Genomic DNA, 20590 nt, shown 5'->3' with positions numbered 1-20590 from the left:
GTGTTTTGGGGGTTTGACAGTGGATGCAGCTTTGACCCTCTCCATCCAACAAACACTCTAACTTGGTGAATCCAAGCAAGAACACGTTCTGTAGAGTGTGAACACAATATGAAGTGTTCATCTGCAACTATATGCACATGGAAAGTTAATTTCAATGTATACATTTTTAACCAGCAATTGTAGAGCGTGGGAGACACATTCGCCTGGTTTGGTATCAAGGACAAAATAAAATGAGTTGTTGCTTGAATGGCTAATTCTCCCTTTTTATTCATTTTGCACAGCAATCAAGCCATCAAAACCATCAAAACACATACATGTACTTTATATATTTAAATGGTTACAATATATATATACACAACAAAGACAACAATCCAGAAGAATTCAATTGAATAAAACATTAAAGTAAAACAAATACAATACATATGTTGAAAAAAAATATATGAATGAACAAGAAAAAAAGATACAGAAACATTTCAGACAGCGCATACTTCCATGCTGTAAAATTGATACAAGTACTGTTAATAGCCAGTTAACCCTCGTGCTGCCTTCGGGTCACATGACCCAAAGGTTCATAACGAACCATCGTTGTGTTTACCCAATTTTACCCAATACAAAAACAAATTAAAATAATTTTCTTTTAAACTTTGCAATGTGGGGGGTCTGAGACAGCCCAACGGTTAAAAGAAAATGCTTCACTTTGTCTTTGTATGCAGTAAATCTGTCGCAATACGACGGTGGGTCACAATGACTGATGGGTCAGAATGACCCGAAGATAACACAAGGGTTAAGTGAACACAAATCTACATATCTCCATCTCAACCAATCTTTGCCTCCAGACCTACCTGCTCTGAGTGGAGCAAAATGACTTAAGTCATTCAAATTTTATTTTCACTTGAGTGCACTTGTTTGTTTACATTAAAATTCATGCAGTGGAAGATTATGTTGAGTCACAGACATCTAACCTGATACTAGAGGAGGAAAATGAGTGAGTGTGCTCCATTGAGTGTGCATGTATGTTTGAGTATGTCAATATGCTGTATGTGTTTGTGTGTTTACATGTGTGTACCATTTGTGTGTAAGAGAAAGACAGAGAGAGTTCACAGATCAGCAGATGGGTGGGTCTCCAAACCTAGATCTAGTTCTATTTGTGCGGTACAGTGCCATTGTTTTTTTCCTCTTTCTGCGATAAGAGCTCTTGATATTGCAGTGGCGTATGGTAATTGCCAGGAATCCAGGCCTCACAGTTCAGGTGCTGACCTCTCTGTCTCTTCTACTTCTGCTCCCGTCGCTTCTGAAAGCACAAGCACACACACACACATTACTTGCTTTCTCGGGATATAGTGGACGAATCTGGCTGGAGGCATTATATTTGTCAACTTTTGTATCAGTTAAAATAACTCTTGAAATGCCTTGAAAGCAGGTCTGGACTGGGACTGAAAAACGGCCCGGGACTTTGAAACTCAGACCGGCCCACGACCGTGTATTATTAGTATTATTATATATTTTTTTGCATTATGCTGCGGCTGTTTGACCGGCCGATCAGGAAATCTCCCGACGGCCAGTCCGACCCTGCTTGAAAGTATATTGTTGTTAGATCCATCAATATTCCAATTCTGTTGACAGCTTAAAACAAAAACTCTTTCAACAGGGTTGATCAACTAACGATAAAGAGACAAACAGTAAGTAGTTTGAATGGTAAAATAAACTAGTGTAAAGTACGCTATCTACTTTCTATGGACACAATGCTTGCGTCAACGTTAAACGGTTCTGTGCTGCCATTTTGAAATGTCATACTAAAAACAGGTGGGGGAAAAAAGAAATTCTCACTTGTATCCAGAGGTATTTGAGCGAGGTTAGTGTTCATTATTCAAAACACAGTGGAGATATTGCACTTTCATGCCATTAGTTTCTACCATCTGTATTATTGCCTAGCAACAAGAAATTAAGTCAGCATTGTTCGGAAAACCTTTCCCCCCCCCCATCTGTAGGCAGGCCTGTTGGGGGCACTGATTATTGGTGGGCAGTAGTCAGTCTTTTCTGTTACAATATCTTTACTAGTCTCACACAGTAGAGTAGACAAGAGTGGATAGAATTGTTTACATGATTCTTAAATACAAATTTTATGCCCAGACCAAAGTATGAGTTTTCAAGTCTTCAAATCTTTGAACATGTTCTTCTCACAGCCTCACAGTGGCTCTGCTGTAATCTTCAGCACAGTGCATAGTGTATCCTCGATTATGCATTGTCATTTATTTAGAAGGGCTTCTTAAAATCGTTCAGTTCTTTCACTGTATGAATGATACTTGAAGCTAAACTAAATCATGTCATTTTGTATTGGGAATGCATACTGTAGTGTTTAATAAGGATTTATTTATTTGTGTAAGCACTCCCCATGCATTGTTCTCCTATTGGTTATTCGCCATGCGCATGTATACATTGAGTGCAGAAACCTCAAGTTAACCAAGTGATGTTTCACGTGTGAACTTAACCTCTGAGTAAGCCTGATTATTTTATTAATAAGTAGTCGCATAGACACGACAAATTGGCGACGAGAAATCTACGAACCTAACAAGCAAATGGAGCTTAAAAGTACATGTAATGAGAAGTCGACTGGAGGCAAGGAGGTTGAAAACGAACAACAGCACTAGAGGAGTAGCAAGGCTAATGGAGGATGCGTGAGTACACGTGAATAGCTTACAGTAAACGACGCATAAGTACACTTAAACTGTAAATATCAGAACTGAAGATGGCTTACGTTGGAAAGGTAGAAGAGTTCGATAGTGCTAATGAAGACTGGGAAGCGTACATGGAAAGAGTGGAATTGTATTGTGCTGCCAATGATGTGAAGGAAGAGAAGAAAGTTTCCGTTCTCCTCAGTCTAATTGGAGCTAACACCGTTTCCTAACTGGATGCGAGCGTACAACTGTCGCGTAGCATCGGACACTGAATCTGTCAAATTCACTTCTGTTACGTCATGTACACAAACCACGTTACTATCACTGGATGCTCCTGTAATCCATCTTGCCTCAGGAGGCTTGGCTGATGCCTTGCAGTGTCAGAAGCTCTGGATGCAGTGTTTGAAAACACATTCCGGCATTGTTTTGCCACCTCTGGTGGAAGTTTGCTGAAGAACTCCTCCTGCTCCTCTGTGTATTTCCTGCTGCCTCCCTCCTGCTCCACTGTGCATTTCTTGCTGCTTCTCTCCTCCTCTGGACCAAATTTACTTCTTCTCTGATCCACACTGCTTTTCCTCATTTCATAATTTGGGCACAGATAGATATGATGCTCAGGAGCCCTCTCATCCTTGCAGCTTAGATTTTTACACAAAAATGCAGGTTTGCAGTATGCCCCATCATCGTGAACTTCAAGACACTTCTTGCAAGCTTCCAACTTCCTGATCGCAGCCCTTTTCTATCAGCATTAGGCCTCTAAATTGCTTGCAGAAGTACAGCTGTCTTCTGTGCTTTAAATCACCACAGACGACACAGCCTGTGTGGTTGTTTCCTGCCCTGGTAGATTTGGTTCTGGCATATCTTGGCTCAGTCAGAGTTTCCTTTCTGCCCGGCTCTTCCTCCCTCAGTTGTTCCAGCTGTTCGTATATACTCTCCTGCTCTTTGAGAAATGCCAAGAGATTGCCAAAGCGCTTCTCTGATGCCACAGCATTCCTCTTGTCAGCAACAAAGACCAGACATTTTTGAGGGTATCTGGAAGCTTGCTTTCGATCGATTTTGTCATTAGTGGATTTCTGATAGCGCCTGTGTCTCCAAGATCGCTCAAGTCTTGAAGCGCCTTTTCCGCAGCCTGAATAAGTTCCACTATTTTACGTGGCTGATGTCTTCTGACAGGTGGAATCCTCTGAAGCTCCTCCACTATTTCAATAGCGATAGCTGTTTGATTTCCAAACTGGTTCTCTAGGACACGGAAAACATCCTCTGCTGTGTTATAACTTGTGAGGCGGAGGTCTCTTGTAGTCCTGTCCTCCAGACTATCAAGCAATTGTGCCTTCCTCACCTCTCTCGATCCAGTGGGTTCACCTTGCTCTTGCAGTGCCCCCCAGTCCTTCCTCCACCTGTAAAAGTCACGCTTGTTGCCAGTCAATTTTGGAAGGGCTACAGGTCTCAGCCTGATGGCTGGTGTGGAACGTTTGGGATTGGAAGCATTCAACCTTCTTTCAGCTTCCCCCTTTATCCATGCCTGTATAAAGTCAGCCTTTCTAGATACCACCAAAGAGTGTTCTTTGGTGTTTCTGGAACCCCTCTCGTTCCTCCAGAGGGATCCAACGTTCCCACCGACCAGTCTCCTTTGCAGCCTCTACCAGTCTTTGCAGGTGGTCGAGCATGAAATCATATGCCTCTTGGCTGCTATCCGATGGTACGGTAGCAGCAACAAGATCAAATGCGCCCTCTGCCGACTGTAGGGAGGTGGATACCTCAGCACTTAGCGTCACTGTGTCCAATCCCGACCGGTTTTTAGCTAACATTCTGATAAAATGCCACTTCAAATATTGATAAAAATAATCGTATCACGTTTTCAGCTGATTTACTGATTTCACGTTAAGCTTTAACTTCTTACCTTTCAAGCTAAATATTGTTTAAAAATTTAGAGTTAGCTTAGCCTTTACTAGAGCCGGTCAAAAGACGCTGGCGCCGGTAAATTAGCCGTGCGCTACCCTTGTCCAAACCCGACCGCACTTCTAAACACTGGCCGCTGCTGTTTTTCTGGGGATATTAACTTGATCCAGGGTCACCAAACTGACCATCAATGCTGTCAACATATCCGGGGACGTAGTTATGTCCTCCACAATAAGATATCACGCTTCAACATCTCCAAACTATGCGATAAAATCTAAATTTTACTGTATACCACCACCTGCTGGATGTTTTGTTGAACTCTTCTCAAAGTTTGCTAGTCCCCATCCCTTCCTCCCCTCGACTACAGATCACGTCACACATGATCGTGTATTTTCATTGGCAAGACAAAGTAGTGTTAAGCTAGCATTGAAATACACTCATATGCTAACCCATAGTAGCAGTACGATGACAACACAGACACACTTGTCAGAGTAAAGATCGTCGCCCAAGCGTCGCCCGAGTGTCGCCGAGTGGTCTTTCGGCCAAAGTAACTTTCCTATATTATTTAGACATGTAAACGTCCATATATGTTCATGAAATTTTACACGTAGATTGTTTGGTATGCCTAAAATAATACTACTTACACTTTGCTGGCGATAGCAAAAGAAAATGCTGGCAAAAAGACCGGAAACTGAGTGTCCAAACCCCGTTCGGGTTTGGACAATAGTAGTTTACAGCGGTCGGGATTGGACACAGTGACGTTACATAGTTTGCCCACAAAGTGTCCTGAATGAGCTCCTTAGTTTCTGCTCACACTCCTTTGCAGTCTTTGCCAGGTTGGCTATTTGCTGTTCAGTTAACACAGCTTCCTTCCCTGCCTCCACCTCCGCTTCCAGCTCTGCATTGAGTCCAGCCTCCACATCGTCATTGGCTTCCATTACTTCTTCGGCCTCCTGCATGAGTTTGTTGAAACTGTTCCTGAGCTCATCCCCAGACATTTCTTTGTAATTTCTGGTGATCCTGTTAACAAGACGAGAGAATGCTTGTTTCGTCGTAGCCCTCTCCTTTTTGAGCTGCTTAACCAATCTCCCTTGATCCGCCATGGATCCTGGAGAGGTTCCAACAGGTGGAAATGCTGATGGTTTCTTGAGTTTAGTTTACTAAACCTCTGTCTCTTCAGCAGGTTTCCAGATTTCCTGGTCCTCAGCGGTTTTTCACTGTCAAGTTCCTCCTAATTTTTGTGCTGCTACCCCACTTGAAAGGGATTTGATGCATCCACCCCGAAATAAAGAACTGGATTTCACTCTGACCATTTTTCCTTGTCTCCTCTTTTTATTTTGGTTTTCAGTTTCAGGTGAAAAACCTTTTAACACAAATATACACATTTTTATCAGATTTGTTCCCGTTTTTAAACCCATTATAACATTTAAAAAATGCAATTCATTAAACTAACTCCATACATATAATCAAAAGCATTATAGACTGGCTCATATTAGCCCTCTATTTCACCAATCCCCCAAAGCAGTACGCACTCTCAATAGTTAAAAAACACTCATGTCAAACATTTCACAATTTGAAGCACATTGGCTAACAGCGGTAAGCGGACAAATCTCCCAGGCATCAAAGGGTTAAGTGACGTCAGAGTTTGTGTCGCTGCAAGGGTTGTCACCTTCAATACAGAAAAATAAGGGACGCCTGCCGCAGCGAGGGAAAGGGGGGGGGGCATGATGACCACAAGCCCAATGACGTGCCAGTGGTGGTAAATCACAACTTAAAACATGTTTTCATAAAAATATGAAGATTGAGACATGGACATTATAAAGAGATCTGCTATTGAAATCAGTGTGAACAGATGCACTCAGTCTCTGTCTATCACAACTCAAGTGGTCATATCGTCATAGCTGAATACACAGCTATGGCGTGAGAAAACAAAAAAATAGGCTTTTGGAGGAACCTGTGAGAGGTGAACCATATTTGATTAACTTATGAAATTAACAGATCCATAACTTATTAACTTTAAATTAAACAAATGCTTTGATACTCAAAAAGGTATATTGGGAAAAAATATATATAATGCAGGAGACTTGCAAAGGATCTTCCATCAACATGATAACATCAGTGGACCATAAGTGGTAGTGTGCAGTATTGGAGCATGTCAATCCTACTTCCTTTAATGAGTGTACTTCTTATTACGCGGGGGGTATCTGGTAGCCTGGTCCTAACCAGACTCTCGTACATTTCATTTGTACAGAGAGTCTGGGCTCGCTCCATTGACAAGCGTTAACTTCCTTGACGGCGGGTACTCTGTTGAAGTTAAAACTATTGGATCTGCCTAGAGTAACTCTGGATCTGCCATAACCAATCGCTAGCGTTCGCCTTAGCCAACTCCTTCACGACTAACAGAGCTAGCTGGAAAATCAAACGAACCCCATGGGGATCAAAGATTGTTCATGCTCCGGCTTTACCTTCTGGATATTCGGCAGCGTTGCCACAACGGACCCAATGGCTTCGCTCGCATCTTTCTCCGCCGCCATTACGGAACTACAACACAAATTAGCGCACGACATCAACGTCATCGTTCTCAGCCACTCTATCTGTTTGCTGATTGGACAGGTAGAAAATTAACCGGAGTCATCTGACTAACGTACCTCAAGCCCAGAACTAGTACAGAAGCAAAATCAAAATTGAGCGGAAGTACGTAGGAGGGCAGAGCCAGGCTAGGTATCTGGAGCTGCCTGCGCCATTCTTTCAAATCGACGCTCCGATAAGAGACACGCCCTCCTCTGACTCTGATTGGCCATGACCCTGAAACAAACCGATCAAACCAACGATGGCAGAGAGTATTACCCAATCAGGTGTAGAATAGGACGAGTCTTCACAGAATGCGGGTGGGATGATTTGCATGGGATGCTGCGTTGAAGACAACTCTGAAAATATGGGACAAACACTGTTCCGTATTGATTCAAAACGGGACGCGCTATTTTAATCTCAAATACGGGATTATTCCGTATTTTAAGGGACGGGTGGCAACCCTAGCTGCCAAGTGTGTGGCTACATCAACGGATGCGGTTTCAGAGCTCAGTTTCTTACCGGCTGCCATTCGGGTGTTTGTAGGGCATCAGTGCATATCTTGCTGGCGATCACAGCAGCTTTTGACCAGTCTCCCCCTTTCGACTCTTGCCGTTTGCCGCTCGTCACCAAATGTTTTACTTCCGATGTCTCCGTTCCACAACGGAGAGGGCGTTCCTTGTATCCGTCTCCATGCAAACGGAGTAGTATATTTCGGCCTTTACCCCTACCCCTTACCCCTAGCCCATAGTCAGTGTTGCCACAGTTACTTTGAAAAAGTAATCTGATTACTGATTACTCCTTTAAAAAGTAATTTAGTTACTTTACATATTACTTGATTTTAAAAGTAACTAAATTAGATTACAAGTTACTTTATTAGTTACATTCAACAGCTGCCGACAACACCCCTGCCGCCTCAACATAAAAATGACAACCGGTTTTGCCAACACTCACTTTATTAGAAGTGCATTTTTAACAGTAATGTACACAACAACAATGTACAATGTATCTCCTGACATTTTGTTGATGTTCATGTTGATTTATAGACACGAGTTTCTCTTGAAATTGACCTAAGAACGCACTTGGAAAAACAACTCAAGTCGTAGGTCTACTTGGGGAAAAAAACAAACCATAAAAAACGCCCCGAGTATAGTAAATCTGAGATAATTTGCGAACCATTACTTTTAGAAAAAACATGGATTTAGTTGTGGTTCGTTGCATTTGTTCATGTAATAGTTTATTAAGCTTATTTGTCTTTCTTATTTGTCACATATAATCAAATCGAGATGGCACCGGAGCAAAGGGCCTTGAGGAAAGTGGCGACTCAGTCACTGGGAGGGAGTGGTAGGTCTATTGTCTATGTATATACACGTGACGTGACCCTCATGCTGAAAACGTGACTTAAGGCCGCAATATGCTTCTCCGACTCCGTTTACGGATGGGCGGGCTTACGGATACGGACGGATACGGACGGATAGACTGTGTTTATGGTTCTCTGTAGGCTGTGGTTGCTGAAAACAATTCCCTGCCAGAACAGTAGGTGGCGCAATGGTTTATCATAGGTTATCGAGAAGTCGTTTCATCAATAAAATACTCACATTTTCAGCAACTACACTGCCCATTTCTCGTCACATTTTAATTCAGATGCTGGTTTACATGTACTGTTTAACTGAAATATGAATTGTAAAAACTTACAGCAATGGCGGTCAAAGGATTCTGTTCGTCCTGTTGATCACGGCAACCCCGCCCCTGACGCAAGCGGTTCTTAATACTGACCAATCACAGCCAAGGGGGTCTCCGTAACTATCCGAAATTACGACGGATAGTTAGAAAATTCAGGAGGTGCACGTCAAGCTCCCCGGGGCTCTCCGAGGGCTCTCGGAGAGCTCGGAGAGGGCGTTCCACGTAGACGAGGGCGTTCCCATGTGTCCGTTTTTTTGAAAAACGGAGAAGCATATATCGGCCTTAAATTGTCGCATAGGCTACATGACTTCACTCCCAGAGACGCAAGAAGAAATCTAATATATATTTTACTATTAATGAACAAATAGTAACGCACAGTGACTTGGACAAGTAACTTTAATCTGATTACTGGTTTGGAAATAGTAACGCGTTAGATTACTCGTTACTGAAAAAAGTGGTCAGATTAGAGTTACTAAGTAACGCGTTACCGGCATCACTGCTGTAGCCTAATGATACGTTTTTAATTAGGCTATAATAAGTGCTTGAGTATTGTCTGCTGTTTTATACTTGTAGTCCACTGCATCTTGGACACAAATATTGTACTTTGAATTTTCATTTAGCTTTTTATACTTTTACTTTTTAAAAGATGCACAGTTTTGTTTTGTTTGAACACTGGGCTCAGGCCCGGAGTGGCCATCGGGAGAATTCCCGGTGGGCCGCTCTGCCCGCTCATAAATTGGACCAGAAGATCCCCTGCTTTCTCTTAGTTTTTTCACACATCGAATAAAACGATATGTGTTAAGTTTGTTAAGTTACTATGTGACTGATAAGTAAGCTAATAGGCTACACATTGTTGCGCATGCTCTTTTTCTCAAACACAATTGCGTGTACCAAGGTTGTTATGGAGACAACCCTAAACCGTAATTTATTGTTGTGGAGGGAGTTAGCAAGATTAAGCTGATGCGAAAAGAATAAAATGGATGGGAAAAAGACGCCAGGAGGAACTGAAAAAGCCAGGTAAAAAAAAGAAAGATCTGTCACTTCATAAATCTAGGTTCCTGCAAGGGTGGGAAAAATATGTTTTCTCAAAAGCCCCGAATCTTTCAGATAAAAATTTGATAAACAAATTTCCGGAAATAAAACAATATGAGTCCAACGTAATGTTCATATTACATAAAGCTAAAAAAACTATTTTGCACTGAAAATAATGCGAAACAATTCGCGCTCGCATTAATGTGAAGTTCCGATTTCAAATCACATCAAAACCATGCCTAGGTCTTAGGTTCGGGTTAAGCCCCGAATGTTCAATGTATGGCTCAGCCCCTGGTGGGGATAGGCCATTACACTCCCGTGCTGAAAATTGGTCCCACTCCGGCCCTGACTGGGGTTATTCCCAAGGGCGTAGGTTTGGTCTCAGCTTTGGTAGGGACACTGCCTGCCCCCCCCCCCACCCCCGCCGCTATATAAAAACAAAAACTACCTGAAGCCCTGATGGTCCAGCTGCAGCTTCCTCAGCCTGCACTATACTGGATTTCTGAGTTTCCTGAATGCATTTTAAAATAATGCCTTAATTAACTAAATGACCTAATGATAAGTACATGCAATGCATTTGTTTGTTCACAAATTTTAAATTTTTTATGTAGGTAATTGGTTCAGGTTTTATGGAGCTGTACTAGGCCTACATTATCTGTACTGGACTTCTGAGCAATGAAATAATGTATTAATTAATTATATGATGTATACATTTGGGCATCCCAATTTATAGCACCTTTTTACTACCTACTGTACAAGTATATGTGTGAATGATAACATTCATGGATAACATTGTCTAAACATCCCTTAAAAAACAGCAATTTAATGCAATCTTTACCAAAATGGACAATTCATCTTCTCACCTGAACCCCTGATGTTGATTCATCACCAACCTGCTCTACATCTTTAGCTTCAGGGTGCTGTTTTTCCTGCACAGTAATTCATCAATTTAATACAGACACTAACCATGCTTAGTTGACTGCTGACATTGGTCGAGATTACAGGGATAGCCATATTACTATCCAAGGGATGATATAGGCCTACTTATTACCAGTTAATATCACTTTTGAGTTGCTAGCCTGCTGGTACTAGGCTAAACTAGCACGGTCCCATTATGTGGGTAGGTTAGCAGCTTTATCCTTCTGTCTTCAACAAGACAAGCTGCTGCTAACACACTGGTCGAAAGATTGCAGACGCTAGGGAAAGATTTAATACAAGCAAAAGTTACATGCTCTACTACACTAACAACTTTCAAAACATGTTTCCATTGTAGAATGGGTGGCGATGTAAGGCTAGCAGTTAACAACGACCTTCTTGATAGTTAGCTACTTACTCTCTGGGTGGGGAAAAAACTTCTTATATCCCTCTTTTTTTTGGGTGGCATTTTGATTTTCCTTTCTACAAAAAAGGGTCAAAAATATCAATGCTGAGACCAAACGAAATACTAATATGAGGCTTTATTATTTCCTGGCGTATATAATAGCTTACCGTGTCAGACTACTGCCCTCTTTCTGCAAGTCACGATTCACGAAGTTTCAGCCAATTAAATGACAATCTTGTCTTGCAGGCTCGAGGCGCATTGGTTAACTTGGAAATTTATTTTTCACTTTTCTGGGCGACGAACATAGTATAGATAATAGTACGAATGAGTTTTGCAAATATATTGTGCAAAATATTTTTGTCGAAAATTAACAAAATATTGGTGGGGACAATTGTGTCTTTCCCAAACTTGGTCGTGACTAGTCCCTATCGACCCTATGCAAACCTACGCGCTTGTAGTGTGTAAGGGCATGATTAAACATAACTAACAATAACTACCGCAGTTTAAAAGTATTTTTGTGTTTGTTTTGTTAAAGCCATTCACATATAGAGATTCCCACATACCGTTTACCCATGCCACCCTGCCAAGACCTCTTGCCACCCTTTGTCACCCCATGTAAAATGTTCTAGATCCGCCACTGAATGTAACATTAGCGGAGCAAACTAGCGATTTTTTTTTAAAAACGTTTAAGTTAAGAACATGGTTGCAAATACATATGTACAGGACTGTGTTGAGCACAAAACAAGACTGTCGTAATTTTTTTCTCAATTATTTAAGCCGAAAATATCACATTTATGGGACTCTCTGGATGATCTGGCCGCCATTGTTGCAGGTTGCGCAGTATTCACATACCCCTTGGTTTCAAGTAAGCTCCCAAGCTCACTTGGTTTTAAGGGGTGTATACCCCTTCATCTTAGCCCTACCCCTCGATCCAAAACAGTATTGGGACACCACTTACTCTCACGGGAACGCGCAAAACTAAGGGCTATGGGTAAGGGGTAGGGGTAAGACAGAGTATTGGGATTCGGCCTAAGCTCCCGAAAACACTTGGTTTTAAGGGGTGTATACCCCTTCATATTAGCCCTACCCCTCGATCAAAAAGAGTATTGGGACACCACTTACTCTCACGTGAACGTGCAAAACTAAGGGGTAAAGGTAAGGGGTAGGGTAAGACAGAGTATTGGGATTTGGCCGATTGAGCTCTGACTGGTTATTACCAGTAGCTATGGAGTCAACATTGGGGGGGACAAAATTTGCTGGGGAGTTACATTTACAGTTAGGTCCATAAATATTTGGACATTGACACAATTTTCATCATTTTGGCTCTGTATACCACCACAATGGATTTGAAATGAAACAATCAAGATGTGCTTTAAGTGCAGACTTTCAACTTTAATTTCAGGGTATTTACATCCAAATCAGGTGAACGGTGTAGGAATTACAATACATTTTATATGTGCCCCCCCCCTTTTTAAGGGACCAAAAGTAATTGGACAATTGGCTGCTCAGCTGTTCCATGGCCAGGTGTATGTTATTCCCTCATGGGAGTTCGTTATTTCATTGACAAAGAGCAGATAAAAGGTCTAGAGTTCATTTCAAGTATGGTATTTGTGTTTGGATCCTGTTGCTGTCAACTCTCAATATGAAGTCCAAAGAGCTGTCACCATCAGTGAAGCAAGCCATCGTTAGGCTGAAAAATCAAAACAAACCTATCAGAGAGATAGCAAAAACATTAGGGGTGGCCAAATCAACTGTTTGGTACATTCTTAAAAAGAAAGAACGCACTGGTGAGTTCAGCAACACCAAAAGACCCGGAAGACCACGGAAAACAACTGTGGTGGATGACAGAAGAATTCTTTCCCTGGTGAAGAAAAACCCCTTCACAACAGTTGGCCAGATCAAGAACACTCTCCAGGAGGTAGGCGTATCTGTGTCAAAGTCAAAAATTAAGAGAAGACTTCACCAGAGTAAATACAGAGGGTTCACCACAAGATGTAAACCATTGGTGAGTCTCAAAAACAGGAAGACCAGATTAGAGTTTGCCAAAAAACATCTAAAAGACCCTGTACAGTTCTGGAACAACATCCTATGGACAGATGAGACCAAGATCAACTTGTACCTGAATGATGGGAAGAGAAGAGTATGGAGAAGGGAAGGAACTGCTCATGATCCAAAGCATACCACCTCATCAGTGAAGCATGGTGGAGGTAGTGTTATGGCGTGGGCATGTATGGCTGCCAATGGAACTGGTTCCCTTGTATTTATCGATGATGTGACTGCTGACAAAAGCAGTAGGATGAATTCTGAAGTGTTTCTGGCAATATTATCTGCTCAGATTCAACCAAATGCTTCAGAACTCATAGGACGGCGCTTCACAGTGCAGATGGACAATGACCCGAAGCATACTGCGAAAGCAACCAAAGAGTTTTTTAAGGCAAAGAAGTGGAATGTTCTGCAATTGCTAAAGACAAAACTGAAGGGAAAATGCCCCAAGAACAAGCAGGAACTGAAGACAGTTGCAGTAGAGGCCTGGCAGAGCATCACCAGGGACGAAACCCAGCATCTGGTGATGTCTATGGGTTCCAGACTTCAGGCTGTCATTGACTGCAAAGGATTTGCAACCAAGTATTAAAAGTGACAATTAGATTTATGATTATGTTAGTTTGTCCAATTATTTTTGGTCCCTTAAAAAGGGGGGGGCCACATATAAAATGTGTTGTAATTCCTACACCGTTCACCTGATTTGGATGTAAATACCCTGAAATTAAAGCTGAAAGTCTGCACTTAAAGCACATCTTGATTGTTTCATTTCAAATCCATTGTGGTGGTATACAGAGCCAAAATGATGAAAATTGTGTCAATGTCCAAATATTTATGGACCTAACTGTACATTTAGTCATTTAGCAAGACGCTCTTATCCAGAGCAACTTACAGTAAGTACAGGGACATTCCCCCGAGGCAAGTAGGGTGAAGTGCCTTGCCCAAGGACACAACGTCATTTTGCACGGCTGGGAATCGAACCAGCAACCTTCAGATTACTAGCCCGATTCCCTAACCGCTCAGCCACCGGACTCCCTAGTCTGAGGGTCCCCCCCCGAAAACTTTAATTTTTATTAATTAATTGTATTTTTATGATAATTTCGGACAGCGCGCGTGGTTTCCTGTTGTAGCTTAGCACATTTATATTTTATTTATATTTTATATTTTATTTATATATCAATATATTGGGGGGGAATTTTGACCAGATTTTAATATATAGGGGGGGGAAGTCTGTAATCATATTATGATTACGGCCCTGCTATTACCCATAGAACCTCACATCATCGTGATATCTCTGGCATTTTGTTGGAATTCATTCTAACCATGGCCTTACCTCCTCCCTGGGTTTTTCATCCTTCATTTTCTTGCGGGTCATGTGACCACGAAAGCTGGCCTGGATCTTGGCGGCTGCCTTGTTGGCTTCAGGGTCGTCCAGGGGTATGTCCATGATGTCTTCCTCATGGGGTCTGGGACACCCATCCTATGGGACACAAGATTCCACATTTGATTAATAGTTTTAAATCTATAAAAGTGCACTCTTATCTTCACTTAAACGTTATCATGTACCTTATGAGTTAAGCTTAGTTTAGAGATGAAAACAAAAAAAGACGGAATCATTATGCAACTTTTATATTACCCATTATGCTTCATCTCTATTAAAATCATTATGATAAAAAAAACGTAGCAGTGCTCAGATTTCAAGGGTATCTTTTTTTCTCTGTTATGCAATGTGAAACGTGGATGTTATTTCTCAGCCCAAAATTGTAATTATACATTGTTGAGTTTAGAACTTAATTGTAAGGTTGACAACAAAAGCAAATGCGAAAGGATATCAGGTTGCACAGTAGTTCAATACTCACTGGCCTCAAGAAATCAATGGAGATTCCCAAGAGTTCACAAAATAATTTCTTGACCTAGAACATTTTCTGGTACTTATTGATTCCATGGCACACCACAAAAAACATTATTCCTAAATTGACATGTATACCCTTAGACAATGTGCTATGGATGCGCGAATTAAATCATGTTCACACAATATACTATTTCATAATGATTCATTTTCAAACAACACCATCAGTTGTAGCATTCATGGTGCTATGGAACAGGTAAACAGGAATGGCATTAACAATGCTTCTCCTGGAAGCATTGTTAATGTCTAATTAGAAACCTATGGAACGTGGTCCCTCGTGCTTTGTTAACCCTACAACATCCTGTTTTGTGCATGTGCCTTCACCTTGGGACAGAGTTTCCATCATCACATCTATTTTTCACTAGTGGTTAGGGGGCATTGAAGCGTGAAGGGAACTGTAAGGAAAGGTTTTTCTAGTATCTGAAAACTGTGAAATAATTTTGCTTTAAGTATTTTAGTTGTGAGATCTTGCTTGTAACCCACATGAATACATGACTTCTAGGCGTTTCGTATCAAGTAAAAAGATAAATAATCTGTAACATAAACTTAGATAAAGAGAAATACATTATTAGACAAAAAAGTGTTTAGATAATGGTTTGTTGGAACACCAATACATCTTTCCATTTTTATAATTGCAATAAAGCAATACAATGGAAGTGCATACTGTTCAAAATAAATCATCACCAAATCATCTGTCAAGAAAGTACTTGATGCACATAATGCTTTTATTTTATACATATTCATAGTGATGTCAGCCTAAATGACCATCTGTCAAAGCTCAGCTTCAGACAGACAATTGTAATTTCTACAATGTATGGTCCTCCAACAAACACATTACTTCAAGCCCACACAATTCAGTAATGATCAGTTGTATAATAACCAATTGGTTTGATCCATACTGCCTCAAAAAAGTATCCCTTTGCATAAAAATATTCTGCTGCTATTAGCGTTGCCTACATGGGTTGATTTAGTTGTTATAGATTTTATAACATTACACTCATGACTATGTGCAACCACTGTCCACAGGAATATTTAGACTGGCATATCAGACACTTGATTTCTGAAGAATACAAAAGCCACTGGATCCAAAAACTAAATGCTAAAAGATCGTGCGTGTACTTTCATTTAAAAAAGAAAACGCTCGTTCTGCATTTTTCTTCAAAATACCTCGACTTTGTATTATAAGAATTTGTCATCCAATAGACTAGTCCTATTTGTGACGAAGATCGTTGGGTTGAGTGAAAATGAAATATCTTGGAAACGGTCCAAAACAAACAGCATGTATTATTATAATTGTACAAGTAAACTAGGCTATAACCTACTGTACACAATCTATTAACCGTTGAATAATTTTACGATGAGATGCACAGATATTGTGAAAGTTACTTACGTTTCGGCAATCCATTGGTAACAATTCCTAATGCAAAATCCTTGATTTGCAAGAACACCTATTTCAGTCCTCTTTTGCTTCACCGTGCGTACCTCTCTTGCCGTGCAGCGCTGCTTCGCAAATGTTGTAGCCTACTGACTACTACCGTTTTCAAGCTGACGGACTCCACCCAAACCGTAGAGGATCTCGACTACTAACAGCAAACATCAATCACGTGCTCCTGACCACAAATCAAGCTTCTCTCCCTATCCCTGTTGTGTCTAAGCTGACTGACAACAACCTCCCATGGAACAGAACAGAACATTCAAACAGCCTCCTGCAAGCACATGGGCCCTGCACAGATCTGCACCCCCCGGATGAATTCCCTTGTGATGGAACAGCTCAGTGACAGAGACTTTTCCAAAGAAAAGCGACGCTAGGACAGCCACCATGCTATTTCATTGGACATACCGGTCATCATCACAAACAGAAAATGGCATGGTAAAATTCATGGTTACAAACCTGAAACTAGTGTTAAAAGTCACAGAACTATCAATATTCTTCCAACAGATTTATCTACCCCTGTTTTATCTGTTAATACCCCACAGATGAAACTGGCCCTTCTAAATGTTAGATCACTAAATAACAAAACATTTCTAGTTAATGATCTGGTCAAAGAAAACAACTTAGACTGCATCTGTCTAACAGAAACCTGGCTAAACAATGACACGGCAACAGCAACTTTGATAGAAGCGTGTCCGCCTGATTACAGCTTTCACCAAGTTTCAAGGACATCAAAAAAAGGTGGAGGAGTCGCAGCTATTTTCTCCTCTAAACTGTTGTTCAAAATCACTGAGCTAGGTGAATTCACATCATATGAATATCTTGCTATAGAGCTCAAAACCGAATCAATACTTTTTGTTATTATATATCGGCCACCCAAGCACTCACCAATATTCATACAAGAATTCTCTGAACTATTATCACTATGTGTCACTAGATATGACAAAGTAGTTTTAAACGGAGACTTAAATATCCAAGTAAATAAAAAAGCAGACCCAAGAACTATTGAGCTCTTAAATCTCCTTGACAGTTTCAATCTAACTCAACACATAACAGACCCAACACACCGGCACGGAAACACACTAGATCTAGTGATAACAACTGGACTAAATATCAATAATATTTCAATAACTGATCTACCCCTCTCAGACCATCATTATATACTTTTTAATGTGGAAATTATCCTAACAAAAAACAAAAAAGAATTCTTAGTCCATAGAAGATATTTAGACGATACAGCTATGATGACATTTTCTGAACAATTTGCTCTATATGAGCCGACTAACCATGATTGCTCTCTGAATGAAATGGTACAGAACCTCAATGATGCACTATTATCTGTGTTAGACTCTGTTGCACCACTGAAAACCAAAAAGAAGTGCACAAGCAGAACCTCCCCATGGCTGAGAAATAAAAATGTTAGTGAAACGAAAAGAAAATGCCGTGCAGCAGAGAGAAAATGGAGGAAAACAAAGATCACTATCCACTACAATATCTACAAAGATACACTAACCACCTATAACAAAACCATCCGTCTAGCAAGGAGAGAATATTTCTCCAACATTATTACAGAAAATGCCAGAAATTCCAGAGTTCTTTTCTCCACCATTGACCAGCTGCTAAACACTGTCCCTGCCCCACCTCCATCCTCAGCAGTTAAATGTGAAGAGCTTGCTTTGTTCTTCAAGAACAAAATAACTTTGATCAGAGCGAGTATTATTAATAGTGGGGTCGAAACTGACATCAGTAGATTCTGCAACATAACCATGAGCACATTTACCTGTATCACACTTAGTGAACTTTCCAAAATTGTCAGCGAATCTAACTCCACAACCTCAGATATTGATCCTATACCCACAACATTCTTTAAGCGAGTGTTTGATAGTGTCTCAGGTCCGGTGCTAGAGATTATAAACACATCCCTTAGAACTGGCGTCTTCCCAGATGCCTTCAAAACAGCTGTTGTAAAGCCCCTATTAAAGAAACCCAAATTGGATAACAGTCTACTTGCAAATTACAGACCAATATCAAACCTTCCATTTATTAGTAAAGTACTGGAAAAGATAGTTTTAGTCCAATTAAATTCTTTTCTTGAAGAAAATAACATCCTGGAAGTCTCGCAGTCAGGTTTCAGGAAATATCACAGTACTGAAACTGCTCTCACCAAAATAATTAGCGACCTCAGACTAAACTCTGATGCAAATAAAGTCTCTATCCTTATCCTGTTAGATCTCAGTGCAGCATTTGATACAATTGATCACGACATCCTAATCAATAGACTGGAAAAGCTTATTGGGTTCACGGATAGTGTATTGAACTGGCTGAAATCATATATCACAGGAAGGAAGTTTTATGTTAGTTTAGGTGACCATAAGTCCAAGAAACATGAGAACTGCTACGGAGTTGCTCAAGGAAGCTGCTTAGGTCCATTACTTTTTTCTCTTTATATGTTACCACTCGGCGACATAATCAGAGAACATAACATAGATTTCCATAGCTATGCGGATGACACACAACTATATATATCCACTGAACCCAACGATGCAACGGCCATCAATTCCATTACCAACTGCCTGTTGGCAATAAACAAATGGATGAATGATAACTTTCTTAAATTAAATGAAGACAAAACCGAAGTCCTACTATGTGGCCCCAAATCCAAAAGAGAGATGCTTATTAAGAATCTTGGAGGCTTAACCCCCTGTCTTAAACCAGAGGTGACGAGTCTCGGTGTAATCCTGGACTCAGATTTGAATTTCAACTCTCACATTAATAAAGTGACCAAAACAGCTTTCTTTCACCTGAGGAATATAGCAAAGGTACGACCATTCATAAACCAAAATGATGCAGATAAGTTAATTCATGCTTTTATATCCAGCCGGCTGGACTACTGTAACGCACTTTTCACTGGTCTTCCCAAGAAAACCACTGAAAGACTACAGCTCATTCAAAATTCTGCAGCTAGATTATTAACCAAAACTAAAAGGAGAGAACACATTAGTCCTGTCCTAGCTACTTTACACTGGCTCCCTGTTACCTTCAGAATTGACTTTAAGGTCCTTTTCCTCACATACAAAGCTCTACACGGACAAGGACCTAACTACATTGCTAACTCCTTTATAAACTACACACCAGCTAGAACACTGCGATCATCAAATGCAGGCCTATTAGAGGTCACCAGAAGCAGTCATAAGAAGATTGGTGATTCGGCCTTTGTCAATTACGCCCCAAAACTATGGAACAAATTACCCATAAATATTAGGGAAGCAAACACTCTAGACATTTTTAAAAGACAGCTTAAAACCTACCTTTTTACCGAAGCATTTAAGTAATTTTATCTCAAAAGGGTTTTCCTACTTTTATTAGTTATATTATTGTAGAATCTTGGTTTAGTAAATTTGGGTCATTATTTGACTTGCTATTTTTACTTTGTCTAGGTCAGAGTTGGCAAACTCTGATAGCGTACAAGAACTCTGGTCGCGTGAAGTATTTAAACAAATATGTAAAACAATCTGTATCCTTGATCTGAGGCAAAGTATCCGTTAACAGAGAATACGGCCCATACTCTTGACCTGGGGAAAGGATCTGTTAACAGAGTGTATGGTTTTATATACAGACCAGGGGTGAACCAAATGTATATGTTACTTTTAAGATGCATGTTTAAAGTTGTTTTCTCTCTTGAACAGAGATCTTATTGGGATTTTTATTTTTGTTTGAATTGTTTATCACTTGTATTATTGTTTTTATTGATTTTATGTAAAGCACCTTGAACTACAATTCTTGTATGAAATGTGCTATATAAATAAAGTCTTACTTACTTACTGACAGCAGCGAACTCTCCCATCCCACAGTCCTCTGAAGTGTGACTTGAACTATAAGCTCGTGTTAATTTTGGATGATCCATTGAAAGGTTAATCATACAAAAAAATACTTCTCAAAACCTATTTTTGTTTTAGTTTTGTTTCTTCATGTAAAGTTGCCCTTTTGTTCTATCATATGACAATAGTTGTAGGCTGTTTTAGGTTAGGCTACTT

The 20590-nt window shown here is 40.5% G+C and overlaps 1 protein-coding gene across 2 annotated transcripts; it reads right to left on the bottom strand.

The window, feature by feature from the left end:
• Positions 1-242: 242 nt before the first annotated feature.
• On the bottom strand, positions 243-20390 carry nrgna (neurogranin (protein kinase C substrate, RC3) a). 2 transcript variants are annotated; one of them, XM_062485552.1, is made up of 5 exons: positions 20375-20390; positions 16515-16645; positions 14549-14695; positions 797-1291; positions 243-541 (listed from the first exon to the last, which is right to left on the bottom strand). In XM_062485552.1, the coding sequence occupies exons 2-4, from the start codon at positions 16527-16529 to the stop codon at positions 1271-1273; spliced, it is 183 nt and encodes a 60-aa protein (XP_062341536.1). In that variant the 5' UTR covers positions 16530-16645; positions 20375-20390; the 3' UTR covers positions 243-541; positions 797-1270. The 2 variants fall into 2 exon arrangements, with proteins under 2 accessions (XP_062341536.1, XP_062341535.1); XM_062485551.1 differs by lacking the exon at positions 20375-20390 and having other exon boundaries at positions 16515-16661.
• Positions 20391-20590: the final 200 nt, after the last annotated feature.

Source organism: Osmerus eperlanus, chromosome 19 (genome assembly GCF_963692335.1).
Source record: "Osmerus eperlanus chromosome 19, fOsmEpe2.1, whole genome shotgun sequence".
NCBI lineage: Eukaryota > Metazoa > Chordata > Actinopteri > Osmeriformes > Osmeridae > Osmerus > Osmerus eperlanus.
Note: the sequence above shows the minus strand (reverse complement) of the source record. Positions and strands in the feature narration are given on the sequence as shown.

What these genes read in the sequence shown, in the direction of transcription:
- nrgna (XM_062485552.1), bottom strand. An exon ending in ATGAAAAACCCAGGGAGGAG is followed by an intron (nt 1,292 to 14,548) that starts GTAAGGCCATGG and finishes TTGTGCTTTCAG; the next exon opens with AAGCGACGGGAGCAGAAGTA.